At 48.4% G+C, this 20,717-nt stretch overlaps 2 protein-coding genes across 4 annotated transcripts in view; one reads left to right on the top strand and one right to left on the bottom strand.

The window, feature by feature from the left end:
* PRPF40A (PRP40 pre-mRNA processing factor 40 homolog A (S. cerevisiae)) overlaps positions 1-1,425 on the top strand; it is a 25,450-nt gene extending 24,025 nt beyond the window's left edge. For all 3 annotated transcript variants that reach the window (XM_009319014.1, XM_009319013.1, XM_009319012.1), the window contains exon 25: positions 165-1,425. In XM_009319014.1, the coding sequence (XP_009317289.1) occupies positions 165-257 (93 nt within the window). In that variant the 3' untranslated portion in view covers positions 258-1,425. The remainder of the gene's footprint in view (positions 1-164) is intronic.
* Positions 1,426-5,594: 4,169 nt separating this feature from the next.
* Positions 5,595-20,717, bottom strand: part of FMNL2 (formin-like 2) — a 76,663-nt gene continuing 61,540 nt past the window's right edge. The window contains exons 15-25 of the mRNA XM_009319031.1: positions 16,984-17,203; positions 16,135-16,337; positions 14,465-14,699; positions 13,669-13,737; positions 13,418-13,498; positions 12,910-13,039; positions 12,585-12,748; positions 12,201-12,302; positions 11,600-11,698; positions 10,576-10,699; positions 5,595-5,883 (exon numbers count right to left, since the gene is read on the bottom strand). Coding sequence (XP_009317306.1) covers positions 5,774-5,883; positions 10,576-10,699; positions 11,600-11,698; positions 12,201-12,302; positions 12,585-12,748; positions 12,910-13,039; positions 13,418-13,498; positions 13,669-13,737; positions 14,465-14,699; positions 16,135-16,337; positions 16,984-17,203 — 1,537 coding nt within the window. The 3' untranslated portion in view covers positions 5,595-5,773. The remainder of the gene's footprint in view (positions 5,884-10,575; positions 10,700-11,599; positions 11,699-12,200; positions 12,303-12,584; positions 12,749-12,909; positions 13,040-13,417; positions 13,499-13,668; positions 13,738-14,464; positions 14,700-16,134; positions 16,338-16,983; positions 17,204-20,717) is intronic.

Below are 20,717 nucleotides of genomic sequence, written 5' to 3'. Positions count from 1 at the left end.
GATGCCGAGCAGCCCTCCGCGCCGCGTGCTCCCCGTACCCCTTTCCGTCCGTATTCCCGCCGAGGGCTGTGAGGGCGACGGCGGGCACAGGCTGTACCGCCAGCGAGCCCAGTGCCGCCTGGAAAACAAACGGTTCTCACCGCTAACCTTGCTTCTCTCTGCAGGGGAACTGGGATACTTCTGGCAGCGAACTGAGTGAAGGGGAGTTGGAAAAACAGAGGAGGACTCTTTTGGAACAACTGGATGAAGATCAATGAGAACATTATTTATACCAAATACGTTTACATTGTGGCATAATAAAAGAAACCAATGTCTTAATTCAGGACATGGGTTCCGATATCCCGAGTTCCATTGTTGAAATAACAGTGGGTTTTAATTTTACCACATAAATACATTCAAGTACTATTTGTTACCGGCCCGGCATCAAATCTAGAAAAGTGAATGAAATTCTGAGTGCGAAGTTGCGTGTCTGTCCTGGACCTGCTAGGCAGGACGGGTGCCCTGCTCACCGTGGAGGGAGCCCTCTGAAGGGAACACCGCGACGGGAGGCGTCTCAGCGCTCGCTGGATCTTGTCTGCAGGCCCAGGGAAGTGTTGGCACCTTTCTAGCAAAGCATCTCTTAAGTACGGTCCTTCCTAGAAAGGTAGCGACGCCGGTTCTCCTGGCCGGTGTAGGCAGATAAAATTTCATTTTTTAGAAAGAGATTCTTAATATAGTTTCTTGTGGTTTAATTTGCTTTACGGATTTGTTTTTATTTTGGAAAGGGGAAGGCAAGGGCAGGGGAGTAATGAATCCATTTCTTGATCAGTACTGCAAAAAAACAACAGACACTGGAATTGCTCTTTGGTGGACTGCGTCACCGGCCAAACCCACGTTGAGCTTTTGTACGGAACAGAAGACTTGACTTCCTGGCCGAGATTCCTGTCTAAGAACCGTCTCAGAGCGGGTTTTTTACGGTAAATTTTCACAGCCCCGGGAACGCGGTTGATGGGAACGCCGGGGGCCCTTCACTGCGGCGCCGGGGGGTGCTGCCTGCCCCCCCCGCCTCTCCTCTGCCCCTAAAACCCCGTCCCGAACGGCTACGGGCGTTAACTTCAGCCTTTATCTTCCCGTTAAGAAAATGAAAAAATAATAAATCAAGTTGTAAATTAATTTCAATGTCTTGCCTTAAGAACCTGCTGAAGAATGTACCGCCGCGTTTCAACAGCAGCCGCGTAGCCCCCTCTAGAACATCCCTTGAAAAGGGAAAAGGAAGAAGCTTAAGCCCCGTCTCCTTTTCGGTTGCCTCCCACCGGTTTGCTTTTAGGAAGGTTTTGCCAGCCCCGCTCGGCGCGAAGCGGGGGCTGCGGTGGTGCACGTCCCGAAAGCTCCCCTTGGAATATTTTTGTACATTTTTATCCATTATTAAACCTTGTCTGCTAGTGTGTACTAGTATTTATTTCTAGCTTTAAATACTCGCTGCAGCTCTGGTAAATGATTCCTGTCTTCCGATTGTTGGATTTAAGCAACGTGCGCGCCCGGAAGAGCTATTTGAAGACGATGTAGAGTTCGGCTTCCTTTTCAGTGCATTTTTTCCTTAATGTGTGCCAGCTGTTCCAGCGCATAAATCCCCAGAAGGTCCAATTCACACGGCGTCTCTTCTTCCCGGGGCGGTTACGTGGTTCAGGCTTATTCGTAAGAACGCTCTTGGAGACCGGGATCGGTCACTTGAAGTCTGAACTGCTGGCGACAGCTGACCCGCTGCGCCCGGCGGGACCCCACGGCCTTTTCTCCTGAGGCGATGGGGTGCTCGCGGGATGTTCGGTCCGGAGCTGGCGTTTTCCAGCAGAGTGAACTGTGGTTGCTCGTCGCCCATCGCCGAGGGGAAAAATTACCCGAGTTTGGTCAAACGGGACCCGTGGTAATTCTTTGTAGCCAGTGGCGCGTTTAATGTCCCAGTCCGGGAAGCTGCTGAAGCGCTGGCAGCCGCTTTGTTCCAGGGTTCTCTCCCGTAGCAAGCGGCTCTCCCAGGCGCGGCAGGACGGAGGGGAGCCGGTGCTCCCAGGACTACTTGCGGTCGGCCGAGACCTTAAATAGGTGTTTTGCTAACCCTGTAAATTCGCTTCCCTGGATTTTATCGTTCAACACGGAAATGCGCAGACAGCGTAGCAGGTCGCAGTGCCCGAGGGGAAACCAGACCAACCGGCGGTTTAGGGAAGAGGAGGTGAAGCGTTAATCGTGGCTGACGCGGGTTTCACGTTGACGTAGAGCTGGGCGGCGGGAAGGCAGAGCGCGCGGGGCTGACTTGGAACGCGACAGGTCACGATGGTTCGTCAACCGCATCAGAACGTGTGTACCATACTCTGTTACTGCCTTGCTTTTGCTTAATTTGCATCAGGCAAAAAAAAGTGTTTCTAAGAAAAATGCTACTTTTAAAAGGTTTGCCTTTATTTTTCCATTAAAAATAAAAAAAACTGTAAATGTAAATCATTCTGATGGGGTTTTTTGTATGTCTTTATTAGAGCTCGCAAAAGAAATGCATCGTAAAGGGAGCCTGCTTTCAGAACAGTCCTGGCAAGTATTAATTTAGTTTTTAGGGAAATGAGTTCAGGCTTTTTTTGCGGGGTTGGTTTTGGTTTCTTTCTTGGCATCGTTGGTTTTTTTCCCTCCTCTTTCCTGTTTCACAGCCTCATCTTTTTTTCACGGTGGCTGTCGCTGGTGTGGCAGAACCGCGTTGCCTGTGCCGCCCCGCCGCGCTCTTTCGCGCCGACGAGCTCTCCCGCCGGTTTTTTTTGCACAAGGCAGCCCCGAGCTCAAACTCTGTATTTCTGCCTTGAAACTGAAAGGATTTTTAGCAAGCTGGGTCCTTCTCACGTGTTAGTGGTGTCTGTCACACGGTTTGACTCTGATTGTATTTGCTTTGCTCCGTTTTGCACGGCCCTTGTGCAGCTCACTGCCCTCTTCGTGAGGGGTTACCTCCAGCCCCCCCCCGCCGTTCCCGGGCGCCAGCTCGCGCGGGGCTGGCTGCACCCGCGCTCACCCTCTGCTCCCTTGTATTTATTTTGTTAAACCCTTCTAAAAATTAAACCTGAGTTTTGTCTAAAGTATGAAGTCGTTCTCTTTAAGCGTAGGACTTCAACATCTGTCCTGTTGGGGTTTGTGTATTTGCGGCTGCAGGAACCGAGAGCCAGGATTTGGCCTCTTGCCAGCCCGGCTGTGCCGTCGCCAAGGGTAAACTGACGTCGAGAATTACCCGGAGAATTATTTCGGCATCGTCGATGCTGCGCGTTAAGCGCCGGCAGCGGCAGCCGGGTATTGAACAGCGAAGGCGGCCCCGGCCCACGGGGCGAGTGCTGCGGGGGGGGGCGAGAGGGCCTCGGAGGTTCCCCCCATTCCTTTCCCCAACTTGCAACAGCCCCAAAGACTGACACGTTGGAGGGGAGAGGGGAAAAGGAAAAAGGGTGCACTTACAGTCACCGAGCGAGGGGAGGTACAAAAGCCAACACTCGGTGGTTTTTAAAAATAAAATAAAATAAAACAAAACAATGCCAGAACCAAACCAGCACCCAGGCCTCCTCGCTGCTGCTGCTGCTGCTGCTGCAAGCTCCAGGTGGGCACCCGTCACATACCACCATTTGTGGGGGGAAAAAAACCCAAACCATAAAAGCGACCAAAAACCCCCTCCGGATTGCGGTGTAGTAGTGTAAATAGTTTATTTGATCTTATGCCAGGAACAGACCAGGAAAGTAACATGAACTGCTTTTATAAAACACTTCTAATATTGCTAAGAAGCAGGTCTATTACTAGAAAAATATTAAAGAGAACATGCCAGCATTATAGTCTAGTTGCATGATAATTTGTCTTCAATTAAAAAAAAAATACCTTTGCGCTTAAGCATGTGAGAGCTAGTGCTTTTAACCATTTGCCTAACAGTGAATTTAATAAACTGTCCAATTTTCTGACGCAGGTTAAAGTAGTCTTCTGTCACGGTCAGTGAAGAAAGAGGCGATTTGGCATGTTCTCTTTAGCATGTCAAGTACACGTTGCTGTAAATGCAAGAAGGTGGCAGTTTTTAAAGTAAACTTCCTGTAAATAGGTAAGCAGAGGTCAATGTGGTAACTTTGAGCCCCAAACTGTCCATTTAGTTAAATATAAAAACAAAAACTATAAGTTAAAATAACATTCAGATTGTATAGCACAGGCTGATGCATTTTTTTTAAACAATATTTACAATATTGCCCAGAGGCTAAAGTGGGAATAAAAGAGGAGAAGTGTAAAAACCATAAAAAACTGCACCAATTTTGTAGCAAAATATCTGTACATTTAAAAACAGATTATCATATAACTACACATTATCCAAGAAAAAAATGGGACCTTCACCAGTGGTTCACATAAGCACAACGTAAAAGAAAAAGAAATTCAGTGGTTAAATACTATACAATAAATTTTACAATTAACATATTGATGCAGTGAGACCAGGAAAGGTAAGCTGGAAGCAAAACGTATCTTGGAAAGTACAAATTTCTCTTCAGTCCAGTTCTTCACGTCTGAGAAGATCGCGTACCCTGCCGGCACGAATTCGGCTTCATCTTGCTGCTCTGGGACACTGGTGCAAACTAGCAGCGGGGGGGGGGGGGGGGGGGCAAAAACGTTCGGAAGCCATTTTAACGTTGCTAAAGCCAGTCTATTTCCCTTTTTCAGCTTTAAAAATGCAATGTACAACCTATAACCTGTCAGGATTCTTAGGCCGGGCTTCCCTTCGCTGACCAAACGATCCTTGGCAGGGACGCTGAACTGGATTGTCCAAGGAACTCGGAGTTGTAGCGGGGTATTAATCCTACGGAGCAGGGCACAGGATGCTTCTCTGCGCGAGCAACTGAACCGCAATGGTCCTCAGAATCCTAATACTGATTATTGAGATGTTAATACCTTAGTGCTAATTAATAAATACACTGTTATTCAAAAGCTGCCTCTAGCTGAAGAACATGGACGTGCCTTAGCCACCCTTCTCCTTTTGAGGGTGTGGGATGCGTTGGTCCCCCCGGCGCCCCCGGGCCTCAGCCCTGCATTGCACACTCCAACCATCACACCCTGCCGGGGGTGAAGACTCGCGTTCGTTCGCTATCCACCTCGTGATCACTGACGTACGCGGTACCACATCCCAGCTACGGTGGCGTGGAGCCTGCGTGTGCGGTGGGAAAAGGGTACGGGTCTCTTCTTGGAATTATTTCCGTATTACATAGAGAAAGCCGTTAAATGTCTTCCTTTTTAAAAAAAAAAAAAACAAAACCAAAACCAAACCAAAACCAAAAGCCGGTAAGTGCAGCTGAAGCCAAGGTCCATCCCTCGGCGGACAGCACAGGAATGCATTTAAAAGCAGAGCACCTCCAAGGGTCGCCTGTTTACAACCAGTCGGGACGCGCAGGTCAGGCCCACAGGAGACCAGTCGCTAAACTTTTATATAATCAAACCAAACTAAACACCCAAAAACAACACGTATTTTACATTTTGGTTAAAAATACTGAATAACGTATTGGTGTAAAAAGATACCCAATCAAATCAAGTCCTATTGCTTTGATTAATTTGAGCAGGTACTTCAATTTTAGGCACTTGTTAGCTACGGTTGAGTGGAGAGCCCCGCGCTGACGTTCCTATGCGTTTTCTAGGCCTTTGAGCCCTTTAGAAGGTGAATTTTACTGTTCCCAAGGCTGTAAATGAGTGGCAGAACATAGAGTTCACATGGACAAGGTATCGCTCAAGCACCCCCTTTCCTTGACACCCGCACGTCTCCAGCTCACATGGTTATTTCAGCACCGTTTGCAGAGCGCAAGTTCTGATCATCAAAGCGCCGCCGGACGCTTCTCCTCACCGCGTCGGCCCGTCGGTACGGCTGGTTTCTAAGATCTGCGGAGAGGAAAGCGGCGTTCGTAAGCACGCACGGCTCGCCCGCGTGCACGCACACACACACACGCACACACACGCACGCACACGCAGTCTAGACAAGGAAAAGTCCTGCTGGAAGCCAATCAAAGCAGCTTGTGTAGGAACAGGAGAAGGGACTTCAACCCAATGAGAGCAGAAGTGAGCGAATACTGACGTGCCCTTTTACTACGCACCCAAGCAGCGGGTAATACTGGTGAAATGCGCTGAAATGCTGGTGAAACTAAATGGAGTTACGCCGTCGAGTTAGCGTGAACGTCTCCCCACCCCCGGGGCTGCTAGCGTTCGGTAACGTCAGTAAGGAAGGCAACATCAACTGAAATCAGTCTGCTTGACGTAAGCCTTGGTCCTTCACGCGGCCTCTCGAACACTAGCGTGAGCTGAGGGACTTTTCTAAAGCGGGGTGCAGCTCACTGGAGCCGCGCGACCCGGGGTACAAGGGTGCAAGTGTTTAGCAACACAAGGGTGGGTCTATGCTCCCTACACACCCACTTATTTAAAAGAGGGTGCCCTAAGAAAAAGCAGCTGGTACGCGGCAACCGGCTTGCAAAGCTCCAGCTGCCGTCCTGCCCCACTGCCACCATCTCGCCCGGCTGCAGAGATGCTTCGTTAAACGAAGGCAGCGGAGCAGCCAACCCCCCTCCCTCCTCCTCCTCCTCACCAGCAGCAAAGCCCGGCCCCACCCCCCCTTCGGGAGGGAAGAGGAGGGAATGCTGAGCATGCAACGGATGGAACAGTGGAGAAAGCTGGAGATGGACATGTTGATGAAAGCCCGTGTTACGTGTGCTGTTACACGTGTTACGTGTGCGGCTACGATATAACAAGCACACTCGGTACCCCTGAAGACTAATTCTAGTGAAAATATTTCTCTCCTGGAAAACGGGTATGCGTTGGACTGGGCAACCCCCCTCAAATTTCCTGGATGACTCGTGTCTTGGTTTAAATACAACGCCCAAACCTCTCAGCTGTTGGGGTACCCCAGCAGAAGGTGCCTTTGCTGGAGGCTGCCCTCTCCCCCCTCCACGCTTTGAGCTGCCGGTGGTCCGTCTCTCACGTCCCGTTCGGTGGCCGTAGCAGGACCGAGACGGGGGCAGCAGAATATCCAGGGCACTATGGGCTTGAAACAACCTGGGGACGAGACTGCCTGCCTCGGGCTAAACTTGGAAGGGAAAGGGCCAAAACGGAGAGGGTATGAAGACGGTCACCAGCCCACGGCCTACGGATCCCCCACACCGCAGAGGGTGAAAATAAGCGGTCTCAGTCTCCACTGGCCTTTAGGCTCTCACCAGTATTACTCTTAGCCACATCTACCAACAGGCTGTCTGGCATACAGAGAGAGGAGGAAGCTAAGTAAAAAGTGATGCTTGCCAGCTCTGTGTATCCTCCACCACCGGTGTGCTAGAAGAAATCCTTACCCTCGAGTGAACATTTGGAAATTTAGTGATATTATTCTTCTTTAGGGCTAAACAGAAAAAAACAAAACAAAACAAAACAAAACACAAAATGATGGTTAAGTAAAAAATGGGATGGAAAATGAAGAGCAAGTCAACTCAGCGTTCAAAACTCCCAGGCACGTTAGCCAACAGAGCAAGAGGGGGTAAGGCCAAGGCTACGAGAGGAGGTTAGACACGGAGAGGAAAGGACAGGAGGGCCACCCTCGCCTCTCGCTAACCAAATTCCAAGCTGCTTTGAAGATTGGCTCCAGGAAGATAATACAGCAATTAACTCGAAAGAGCAAATAACCGTTGAGCTGATTATAGTTTGCAATTTTATTAGAAGCATTCATAAAAATACATATAGCAAAAGTGAAACACTGTTGTCTTCTTAAGCCGCTGAGTCCTTAAATCAAGACAACAGTGTTAACAGACATGCTGGGTTAAACACACCCTTCTTACACTTTACACCACACGATGTAAATTGCTCAGTTCCATGTCAAGCTTTTCATCGTCACAATTTCTGCAGTTCTGGCAAATAACTGAGTGTTTCCCCAGCTCTGCTCCTTCCCTCTCCCCCCCCCGGGTTCGTGCACCGCTGCCGCTATCGAGCCCAACCCCAGCACTGCACAAAGTCCAAGTGAATTGGAACCGGTTAGTGCTCAGTAAACGTCTCTGATTTTATTTAGGCAAAGTTGGCATGGAACTGAAAAAAGTTAAATATGGATGTGACCGAATGAGAAAAGATTTTATGCGGTTCATTTTATCCTGTATCTCACATGCAGACAAACATGCAGGTGCTGGTTAAAAAGTCTAAAACAAAACACTCCTCGCAGAGGACGTACGTTGTTACAGACAACCCTTCCAAGCCAGAAAGCAAACCCCAAGAAAAGTCCCGCTTAGTTCATGCAGACCGTAACTCTGCTTTGGCATACAGCTGACGGGTTACATGCATTTTACATAGGTGGACTGGCGTACAGAGAAAGATCTGCAGGCCAGAAGAGATGACATAGAAAAGCCAAGTGAACTGTCACTTCTTGACTGCATTTGATCTCCTGAGTCTTGCGAACTGTAGGAAACCCTTCACCAAATCTACTGTGACTTCCACCACTTGCTGTTCTATGGCATTGGGCGTGAGGGCGAGAGATGCTTTTGAGACGCAAGGATGGCCAAAAGCATCGAGCGCAAAGCCGATGGGATGGAATAAAAAGTTACCGAAACACAAGAACATGCAACAGAGGTGACATAAATACAACTTCAGGTGGACGCTGGACATTACTATACACTCAACATTCACATGATCCTGGCTGAGATCCGTACAAATGGAGAAGTGTCAAAAATCTACAGCAACCTTTCTTTTTTCTAAGAGCATCAGATGTGAAAGAGGAATAGTTTAGTAATGGAATTCCTCAGTGAGAACAGGTTCGCAGAAAAACCGAGAGCCCCGCTTGGCGGTTCGAGCAGTAAAGGGCACAGTCTTCAGCACTGCATGGGAATAACAGCCAAACAGACAAACAGAGCCGTGAGAAGCGGATCTATCGCATTAGTACAGTGTTAGTGCTCGGCTACGGACACCCAGGGACGGTCTTACACCTTCCAACCAGCTGTCTAATCGCACTGCCCTTCAGGAGGCTTTGGCAACAAGGCAGTTGTGAGTCTTTGAATAAGTATTTCTTACATTACATCGTTTTGAATGGTTTTGAGAGACTATGGCTGAATGTGCTCCAGAAAAGGGTGTATTGTTAGACAGTGCTCTGCTCCGGATGAGCAGAGCTTTTCTGTGCATCTGATGGGGCACTATCCAACTTAAACCCACACTTTCGATCATTTCCATACCATTAACAGAGATCTCATGGGCCGTATTCAAGTGACCTCGGTCCTACCTGACTTTCTGTGCCTAACCTTTATTATTACATGGCTTGAGGCCCCCAGGGACAGCCCCATAACGGGAAATACTAGGCACAAGACCATAGGAAATGTTTAATTTGAGTCTGGCACCCCCTCCGCTGGACTGCCTTTTGCATGTGGATGGTCTTCTGCCACACAATCTGTTTCTCCCACAGAGCAGGAGAACCACTTTACCAATTAAACAAGCTTCCAGGAGTCTGAAGGAGTTGTAGAAGTGGTAACAGATTAGATATTATAGCGACTCTGCCCTTTAAATAAAGAATATTATCTTAGGAAGCTATTAATCAAGGTTAAAAAGAGTTGTGAAAGCTTCGAGCATTTCAGCCCTGTCATCTAGTTGGGCAAAAATTCCCTGGCTTTCCTTAGTGAGTAGTAAAACAGCTCTCCTCCCCTCCTGCAGGAAAAACTCGTGTGAAAAACATTCAGGAGCAGTAGCCAAGGAAATCCTGCCCAAAGACCTTTTTTTGAGCTTCTGTGCAACGGAAACAAAGTACTGTAAAGCTATCGAAGTGTTAAAATCGTGTCCCTTTCACACCATGGGTGAAGAACGTGCAGTAAACTCACAGAACTGCAATCAGAGCAGCTGTAGAGATTACAAACGATTTGACTCCTGAGCAAAATGCAGTTTCGAAGGCAGCTCTTTTTATCAGCAAATATTTGCACCAAAGTCCTGACTGTCTCTGGCTACGACAGCAGGTTCTGCCCCCCTCCCTCGGCCCTAGGTTGGGATCAGTGCAGACTTTGCCTACCAACCTGAGAAGCAGTAAAACCAGAAGCAGTTTAGGGTCGTAAATCATTCAGGTTTGACTAAATGATTTGCTGTAACTGTGCAATAATGTGGTGCAATTACTGTTAGTACATTTTAATGAAAACGTAGGCTCTTAATAAGGTTAAACATCCGTCATTCATTCCGTTTAGGGGGGAAAAAGGTTTCTGGGAAAGATCTGCACGACATGCATATTCCCACCGGAGCATCTGCTGAGATCAGGCACTGAACTGGCTACTCTAAAGATTAGAGACCGAGTACGTCCCCACATGCTGAAAGAGAAGAACTAAGCAACAGAGCGTGTGTCCGAGGTCTGCGCACGCAGCATTGGCAGCGGACACGTCAAGGCAGGTTACTGGGGTTGGTTTGTTACATACCATTAGCAAAAGTTTCTGTACTTGATTCACATCATATAAACAATGTCCTAAGCTGTGCTCCAGTAACACATTTTTAAGAAGTACATGAAGCACTTACACTAGCTGCTAGGCAGATACACATTTTTATCCTTTGCGAAAGGGCCTCTGAGATTATGGGACAAAGGGTGTTTACCTGTTATAATATCTTCAATAGCACCGTCCTTCCCTTCGTACACATGCCTGTTATCCTTGACTTGCCGCCGTCTGAGCTCTGCAATCAGCTCTTGCTGCTGTCTCTTTGTTTTATGTGAAGGAGACTGAAAGCAAAGGAGAGAGGACCCTGAAGGACTGACCTCCAGCTACCCTGCTTCTCTCTTCCTGAACGTGAAGCACCAGGTGATCCCACTGGTAGCTATCAGCAAACAGTAACTGCCAGTTTTGCAAGACCGGGAAAACACACGTGTGCAGTTAGCTCACGTCCCATGGAGAGGACGGGCAGAGTCTCAAGTTAACCTGGCTGCCAAGCTGCTTTTCTTTCCTACATTTGTCATCTACTTCCAAGCCTTCTCATCACTTGGAGCTGGAGCTCCAAGCTCTTACCTCTGAAAAGCATTAGGGGAACAAGGAGAACAGGCTTTCCTTCTGAGGGAAAAAGCTTGGCTGGGATTAAAGATCCCAACAACAGCTGTGGGGAGCAGCACCAGCCGACAAAGTGGCTGTTTTAGAGCCATGGGAAGCTTTCTCTAGCAAATCTAAAGTGTTACCTCAGAAAAAAAACCCACCTCAGGAAAATTCCTATAAAACGGTAACGTGGGGCTCAGTCCTGCTGCCATGCTCTGACAGGGAAGGATCTAGGGACGATCGTTCCTTGTCCCTGTAAGCGACGGGAGGCTCTGCACACCGAACACCAATGAGGTTTTAACAGATACAAGGCCAGAGCAGAACAAAGTTCAGATAATGGCAATGTGGACGAGATGATTTTCTGTCTCTTCACAGTTTTTCTTAATTTTGCAGACTTCAAAGTAGCAGAATCATACACTTGTATTCCTTTAGCTTATTGTGGTTCTGTCCCCATAAGGAGAAAACTTCCAGTGACCCTATAGAGCCAACTATAAGCTGGACAACTGAAGTTCTTACACAGAGCTGAGATTTCTGAACTACCAGGAAAAACACATGAACCTGATGGCTCCTGCCTGTAAGACGTATCCGTTTCATACCTTTTGGTCCTGTTGCTCCATCAATGCTTCTTGCTCCATAAGTTTTTCCATTAAGGCCTGTTCCTGCTTTTTTCTCAACTCATTCTCTTCTTCTGCTTGCTATTTATCACAAAAAAGTACAGGTTATGGCTTCCAATTGCTATAGGGAACCTAAATATCACACGTGAGTAACACTATCACTTGCTACCACGGGGCTTTCCAAGGAAGCAAGCTTAGGTGCAGCAATTTAGCTGCCTCTGAACACGGTCTGCAAAAGCTGGGCTGGGAGAGACCTTCCTAGGTCGCACAAACCATCCTCTCCCAGTCCCAAAAGACGTGTATTCAGGGTTAAAGGTGTAAGCTGCAGCCACCCAGACGTTCAATTTCTAAGGATTCCTCTAGCATCCCAGACAGCCGTGTTGTCTTTCAGCCCTGGAAATAATCCCAAAACAACTATTTGTGCTGCTCTGCCCTGGGCGGGTGCTGCTGTGCTGTCGGGGATGGCTCACACGGTGTCAAAGCTAGAGGGAGCCACAAGCTGTTTTGTTGGGCGCCCCGAGCCACGCAGGTACCAAATCGGGTTCGGAAGGACAGAAGAGAAGAGGAGGATGCTCCTGTTTACCTTGTAGGCCTTCACAAACCGGACAAACACTGGGAAAAAGACGGAGGGGGGTGTCGTCTTGGGATTCTCCCCAAAGTACTTCACAGCATCATCAAAGGCATCCTACAAAGAGCACAGATTTACTGCACTGCACACATTTCAAGATAAACTCACCATCCATTACTGCAGTATTCAGTGTAAAGTGCCTAGATTTCCTCTGCATGTGAAACCCCTGGCTCAGACCAGCACGTCTACATCTAGCACTTGGACTCAGGAACAACTCCACAACATTGCTGCACCTTCTCCTCCCTGCTGTGTATATAAAAGCACATCCTTTGCAGTGACATGCTGCTATTCACTGTGTCACTCACAGCCCCTCACCAAACCCCGAGAATAAAGAAATACCTGGGCTATTTTGGCATCGTCCTGCAGTTTCTTTAGCTTCCCTTCGTTGTTCTGAATGAACTCCTTCAGCATCGTGTTGTGGTCATGCATGGTGTACTCACGCTTCGTCAGATCCAGGCCCCTCTGCAGTTCCTTCACGTCCAAGAGGACGTTTTCAAGAGACACTAGGAAATAAAACAAAAATGCTGCATCGCTCCTGCTCCACCAGCACACGAACCCACAGCTTGAACAATTCCCCACCGACGTGGGGGGAATGTGTGCCACGAAGTCTCTCACACGGCATGCGTGCCACCACCGCTGGCCAGGCACAGGAGGGTGACAGTACCTGCAGCAGCCTTCTCCACGTAATGAAGTTCATTGTAAAAGAGGGATACGTGCTGGTACTTCTCCTTGACCACATTTGAAATATAGTGCAGCAGGGTCTGCTTTCGGTCTGTTGACTTTGTTTCTAGGAGCTGGGGAGAGAAGGCAAAGAGATTGCTGGGTGGAGGTGCAGCAGGCTCCAAGCAAAGCGACTCAGCCAGTGCTCGCCTTTCCCTGGTGTTTCTCCATCTGATAAGGACGGCTGTAAAAGCTCATTTAAGTCTTTAGCAGGTGGTTTTCAAGCTGTGGTCTGTGCAGAGCCTCCAAAGACACGTGCCTTCTCCTAAGCGGCCCCCCAAAACAAGGATAAGCAAAGCAAACGCACACCGCCTGGCAGGCAGCGCCTTCCCCGCTGCCACTCTCTGCCTTCACCAGCTGGAGAGCACCGACCGAGTCCCCCAGCAGCCACTCGCGGTGCACATGAAATGCATTCCCACCTGGTCCCCACAAGGCACCTCTGGTTTACTTACCAGGTCTAAACTCTGTAGCTTAAATCCATACACAGCTCCTCGTTTACTGCTGTTCATGTAGTTTCCAAGAGCCAAGATTATCTGCCAGGGTGAAACAGAGCAGAGCATGAATTTTCAGGACAAATGCACGGCGCTTTAGAAACCTCTGGAAGGAGAGCTGGTATGTCAGCATCCAGGTACAGTTTGAGTATATGTAAGGGGACGCACCGGTGAGTGATGGAGCTATTGAACGTATCTGAAATCAGACCTACCTCCAGTATTTTCTTAAGCTTTTGGGATGACTTTATTGAGACAGATGCAGCTATTATTGCGTGAAGTTGCTGCAGGTAAACACAGGAAGAGCTTTGGTTAATGCATGTCCAACCCAGGAGTAAAATTAAAATCTAAACATTCACATTCTCAACAAAACCTCTTGGTTTTCATCCATACCGTGGGCCCTAGCATAAATGTTATCCTGCCCTGACACATCAGGATTTCAAACAATTCATTTGCACCACAGGTTTACCACACTCAGATGTGGTTGGGTAAAAGCGTATTCACATTTCAATCCTTACGACCGTGAAAGATACATCAGGCTGAATGGGGGACACTTCAAAGAGCCCACGGGCCAGCACTGATAACTCCTCTCCCTGGTGATACAAACAACTAGATTTTTATTTAAACCGGTTTTAAACTTCTACAGGGTAAAGAAATAGGACAGTATGGAGCAGTCCAGGGTACAAACAGCACCTGGGATATCAGTCGTTGATATATGAAAATATAGCTTGAAAGCCACTTTTTCATTTGTGTAATTGTTTCTTGTTCTGTCTCCATGGGAACTGATAATCACTCCACAACACTCAAACCATCTCTCTGTCTTAGCAAAATTAAAAACTCTATAACCTTCACCGACTGGCTCACACCTTCAGCATGACTGCAGTGCTCCCCGCAAGCTGACCCCCGCCGCAGAGCGCAGCTCCCAAGGGGAGCCTGGACCCCCGGGAAGCCCCGATCCCCGCAGAGCCAATGCATTCCCCCAGGTGTCCCCAGGGGTTGTCCCTCACTCACCGGGGTCAGCATCTGGATGCTTTCTGCAAAGTTGCCTATAAACGCCATAATGGTCATCTTCTGCATCAGCCTCTCAATCTTGCTGAACTGCATCATGAACCGGTCTTCGTCAGACAGGTTCTCGATGGGTTTCCTTTCCCGCTCGTAGAGCCGCAGCACTTTCACTTCATTCTCGGTGGGCAGGAACCGCATGAGGCATTCAACAAAATCCACCGGCAACGTCTTCAGGTCAAACCTGCGTGATAACAAACCAGAAGTGGTGTTAGGACAAGGCTCTACACAAAACGGTGGAAAAGTGAAAGAAGCGAGAAAGCTGCCAAAGGCAGCTCTGCCTCCTGCCCTGCTCAGCCACACGTGAGCCTAAGCCAGTAAAGCAGTGAGAAACTATAAAGAAGCTGTGAAGTTACTCCTGCTCGTGGTGCCCTGGCTGGGGTGGGGGGCACGGTCCTGCACGTGAAGCTCTCTGCACACGAAGATCATAGAATAGTTTGGGCTGGAAGGGACCTCTGAAGGTCATCTAGTCCAACCCCCCTGCCCTGGGCAGGGACATCTTCAACTAGAGCAGGTTGCTCAGAGCCCCGTCCAGCCTGACCTGGAATGTTTCCAGGGATGGGGCATCCACCACCTCTCTGGGCAACCTGGGCCAGTGCTTCACCACCCTCAGCGTAAACAATTTCTTCCTTATATCTAGTCTGAATCTACCCCCCTTTAGTTTCAAGCCATTCCCCCTTGGCCTGTCGCAACAGGCCCTGCTCAAAAGTTTGCTGCCATCTTTTTTATAAGTCGCCTTTAAGATGTGAACAAGGTTACTGTGCTGATGTGAACGGTGCTGCTGGGCACCTTGTTTCTGTTTTCAAAGACGCGGTCATTCCCCCTGCCCCTCCATGGCCACACCTCATTTTTATCAGAGAGGGTATGTGGGGAGGAGCAAAGAGCAATTTTCTTTAATCGGGCCAGAGCCCTGTAAACCCCAGCTACCCTGCCTCAATCTGCAGCAGGTTTGGGTCACCCTCCTCACCAAAGGTAACGCTCGTGAATCCAAATTTTGAAGATATTCCTTAACGGAGAAATGACAGGTGTTTGTCACGGCCACGAGTACGAAGTGCTTCTGGATGGATTCAGGACCAGCCCCAAGGAGCAGGTACACCTGCGCTCCGTCCCCGGGCGCTGCTGGAGTCGGCAGGCAAGGGTCTGTGTCAGTGCGGGATGGGGCGCAGCTGAGCCCCTTGCTGCACTCCTGCGTAACTCTATGCAAAACCCTTCCAGTGCACTTGGACTAAACTCGAGCTTTGTGGAACAAACTAAAAGAGTTGCTTCTTCCTGATACTCTGGCTTTTGAGTGTTCATTATAACAGAAAACACTGTGCGAACAGAACGAGAGATGCAGCATGCAGTGGCATACTGTGGATATACATGAATTAGCTTCTTTAATAAAAGAAGTGTTAATTTGTTAAGCCTAAATAGTGATACAGCGACATAAAACTGCAAGTTTTCTATTTTAGTTCAAGGGAATCTGATTTCTGGGAATTCAGAATGGTTCCATCCTTACTCCTGGATTTTTTCCAGACGCAAAAACATTTACATCAACTGCCAATTCAAAACCACTCCACTTACCAAAAATCACACTAAATCTTAAACACGGTTTCTTTGCTGACAAGTGTTTTACTTACACGTGAATAGCTTTGCATATTTCATCTGCTGTCTTTCCAGCTTTTCTTAAAGTAATGGCAAGATTTTTGGCCCTGTTGGCATCCAGTAACGTGACTTTGTTTGACCCTTTCTGAGTTATCTTTTGCTTGCTTGAAGTAAGATCAATGGCTGGACCTTGGGCTTTTGTTTTGAATATTTCTTCAAATTCATCCACATTTAAATCCTAAAAGGGAAAGAAAATTATTTATCCCTCCCGCAGCAAACACTAAAACCCGCGCTGCCTAATATTGTTCCAGAACTGCAGTACAAACCCTGCGACGCTGTGACGACAGCAGAGTACTTCGATCAGGGGCTGTAGGATGTAACGAACATGCACTCCCGAATTAGCGATCAGGAAATCTGGCCTCCACCCCCAATAGCCCCATCCATGTCCAAAAGTGCAGGAAAATACTCGTATGAGCACTCAGGCTTTATCCAGCCACATGCCTCTTCAGGGCAGAGGGAGCATGCAAGACCTGCGTACTCAGCCCTGCCCTGTGGTGCTTTAAGCTTCGTTCGCTGGCACGCAGCCACCCACCCAAGCCTAACTCCTGCAGCCCGGATCAGCAATTTTAGGTTGGGAAAAACGCACCTTCCTCATCTTGGTTGATCTGTGTTAAACAAATGCACACAACAGGTATGCACCCTTCATAATCGATAACTACCAGCTACCATCCCTAAATTCTCAATCAAGGCACTCACGCTGACCTGCTGGGTACCAGGGCCCACTGGATGAGCTGTTTGCCAAAATAATTGCTGCAATCTATCCCTGCAAAGACTTGTGTTATGGACAGAAGTGGAGGCAGAAGGGCAGCAAGCAGCACTCGTACCTCCAGGATCCTTTCGTCATCTATTTCGTTGAAGACTGTCCCATTGATCTGGTTGGGTTTGAGGGCGACCCAGTTGAACACCGGCATGCGGAACTTGGTCTTGATCGGCTTCTTGATTTTCACAGCTAAAGACAGCAGAGGAGAAGAAATGACAAATTCCCCAACCGCTGAAAAACACCCCGCGTGCCCAGACTGCAGCTTTCGAGTCGGCATTTCAGCACTGGAGGAAGAACCGGCCAGAGCTAAATTATCACACTGGAAAACCTGGAAAGATCTTGCTGCCTGGACAGACAAACAGCGCTGAGAGGCTTTCAGCCAGCCCCTCAGCTGTTTCAGGCCCAGCCTCTGCAGAACTGGACTGAACGCCAGAGGCTGTGAAAATTTCACTAAAGGAAATGTGTTATTACTTTATTACCGCATGTTGTCTGGATTGATTTAAAAGCCCAGGCTATTTTTAAACGCTACAGAAAATGGAGAGAGTGGTCGAATTTAACCCTGTCCTCTGTTGCAGAGCCCACCCTGGTGTGAGCTGATGCACAGCCATGCACAGCTGATCTGTGATCCCTGTCACAAAACTCAATGCAGAATAGGTGACAAGACGAAAAAAAGCCCCTTTCCCAAGGTTTTGGTACAGGGAGCGGCCCCTCCCACTGCCTGCTGCGACGGGGCAGTGCTGCTGCTCTCCAGGTTTGTCTTTTAAAGCAAAAGGGGGTGGGGGCTGCAGCGCACGTGAGCTTTAACATGGTTGAAATAACAGGTTTAATCTTCTTGCGCCGTGCAGAACCAGTAACCGATTTAGTGACTTACACAGAGAAGCTATGAAAATGAAGACTGACTACTCTCATTAACCTGTCAACAGAGTACAAAAAAGCAATGTTGGAGCAAGGAAAACAGCACTTTTCTATTCCTATTCCTAACAGGTCCGGAAGGTACATGAATAACTTCTGTAATTCAGTTCTCATTGCTTTGTATCTTGATGTAAACACGAAGTTGTTAGTTGCTACAAAATCAGGATGTTCACTGAAGTGATCAATCAACATTTTGCTCCCAAATTACTTAGAAAATGAACTGTTTCTTTCCAAGCTGCAAACACAAAACAGAAACCCCAGTCCTTCCTCTCCAGTGCTGAAAAAAAGAGCCATTCAGCCTGCAGCGGCAGTCAGTGGCAGAGGCATGCAGGGGACAGCCCCCGCTCCCCCCCGCCGGGGACGCTCAGCCCCGCAGCGCACCCACGCAGAGCCATCGCCCCAGCCGAGGACGGATCACGCGTGGCTCAGTTCAGTCCAGTGTTTGCTCCTGACTCGTGCCTACCCCGCGTTTGCAGGAGCAATCTTGCTAAATATTCGATGCTCTGTAGAGATGCCAGATTTTTTCCCCTCGGTTTCAGAAGACGGCCGGGTTCCCAGGTTGCAAAGCACTTGAGCAAATAATTATTTTACTTTCCCCTAACGATTCTGTGTGTATGTTTTTGCCAGGATAGAGACGACCTATTTCAGGGGACAGTCCTGTTGTGCGCCGGAGCTGGGTGAATGCTGAAAACATTTCTCGTGCTTTGTCATTCCACTTTTAAAACAAGAGTCGAGTTGTGTGTCCATGTCCCTTTCAAGCTTGTGCTCATTTTGCAGGGACATCACAAAGAATAAATTACTGGCAAGAGCATTTGCTTGAAACAAAGAACCATTAGTGAATAACAGGAAACATATACAATATTCAGCTTGAAAGTCTGTGTATTTTGAGAATTATATTCATCCAGCTGGAAGACAGGAACACACACGATCAACATCTGCTCATCTAAACTAAACAGAGTTTTACTCTCTGCTTAATTAATGTGGTTACTTCAAAATAATTCCTAAAATAAAAAAAAGAAATAGCTTTTTCCACCTAAAACACCCGTGGCAAAAAACACTTGCACATACATTAGAATAGATTATTAATGGCTCCTGGGTTATTTCAGGACAGGACAGGAAGCTAACTGCCTCGTGGGCCAGTTCCTGGTGTAGCTAATCAAAATCTCTTAAAATTTCCCTTCCTCCTCCGTTAGAGAGCCCTGGCAAGGTGACGTCCCTGGGAGTCGTGCCGCTGCCGGCAGCGCAGTGGGGACGCGGTCACGGCTGGGGACCAGACCCCGGCAGAGGGTACTCGCAGCCGGTGAAAGCTGCTGCAGCTCAGCACTCGGCCTCGTTGGGAAAAGCCTACCGGCGTGACCGGTGCTGAGAGCACGGCTCAAGGATGGCTCAAAAGAAACCGCATGTCTTAATTACTTGCTGAAGTGCTTTGCTGAATCAGGGTCTCCTGGGTGCCAAATCCTGATGGTTGGCAGCATCCCCAAAGCTACTGCGTGCTCCGGCTCCGACTCTGGCTCCGTCAGGCAAGCCCCTGCACCAGCCTCCCCCCTCCCCGTCGCCCACACAAATCCACGGGCACACACATGGGCACAGCACAGAGGGATACGCGGGGAGGTGGGTAAATACTTAGCAGAAAGCAACCTACAGAAGAGCTTGATTGGCCCGTCTTACCAGAAAGCAGAAAGAACAGAGAAAAAAATGTTAGTAATGGTCAGGAAAGCAAAATTTGTTATTTCACTGACTCCCCTCTGACCCACAAGGTTCCTGCCCTGAGAAACACTCCTTTCTGCGCAGCCATCATATCAAGAAAAGGTGCTTTCACTCTCCTTCCCTCTCCTAACCCACTGAAGAACAAATATCCATCCCACCTGGCTTTGGGCATCTCACCCAAGCACCTAAGCAAGGAGCTCAGCTGCGGGGGCTCGCCCCTGCCGTCGGTGCAGCTCAGAGGAGCAGTGCAGAAGCAGGGCTTGCTCCACTGCTCCCATCCCCAAATAATACCGCAAGGATGTCGGGCTAAGGCACGGTTGTCTGGGCACCTGACGGCACAACCCCTTGCTGCTCGCAGCAGCTCCTGCGCCCCCGGCACCCCCCGACCCCCCCCCCGGCCACACCCACCCCCCCCTGCCACTCTGCACCGCGTGCCACGGGACCACTGCCTGCTCTGCCAGACCCATCGGGGAGGGACCAGCCCGTAACCTCAGCTGTGTCGTGCCTTTTGTGCCTTTTTTTTTTTTTTTTTTGAAATAAACCCTGGGACCCTCTAGTTCCATGAAGCTTTTTGCTTTCAGAAGAAACATTAAAGGCTGGAATACTTAATCAGTTTTTTTAAAAAAAGCTATTAATCAGAGCTCCTCGGTTTCTCTTTCTGGACTCATATCGTGCTCTTGAGATTTCCTGGGGGGGGGAGCGCTGCGATACCAATTAGCATTTATTTGCTTGGCATATGTCAGAGAGTGCATAAAAACATGATTAAAGACGGTCAGTAAATTTTTCTTCCTTCCAAAAAACTACAAAAAGTTTGCCATTTTTTTGCACAGGTATTTCTTCTTCAAGTTCTCAGAAGAAATAAAAACCATGAAGCTTTGTGTTTCTTTCAAAACCATATTTTGTTTGCTTAAAGCCAAAAATGATCATGTTTGAAAAATATTTTTGGCAATAGCTTTAGTTGCACTGAAGAAGCCATCTCTTCCAGACCAAACCAAAACCGTTTGGTTGATAAACGCTCTTTCCTTTTATAAACCCCTCTAAGTACAATACCAGTAAGAGATAAGGGGTATTATTTAGGTGATTAAGAGTAACAAAGTCCCACCTCGGCACCCTGCCCGCTCTAGCCGACATGCCCTGACCTTGCCTTTGCTTACTTTGCCAGTAATCCACAGCATGCAG

The sequence above is a fragment of the Pygoscelis adeliae genome, unplaced genomic scaffold (genome assembly GCF_000699105.1).
Source record: "Pygoscelis adeliae isolate BGI_AS28 unplaced genomic scaffold, ASM69910v1 Scaffold222, whole genome shotgun sequence".
NCBI classification, from domain to species: Eukaryota; Metazoa; Chordata; class Aves; order Sphenisciformes; family Spheniscidae; genus Pygoscelis; species Pygoscelis adeliae.
The sequence above is the reverse complement of the archived record's forward strand: the minus strand, read 5'-3'. Positions and strand labels throughout refer to the sequence as shown.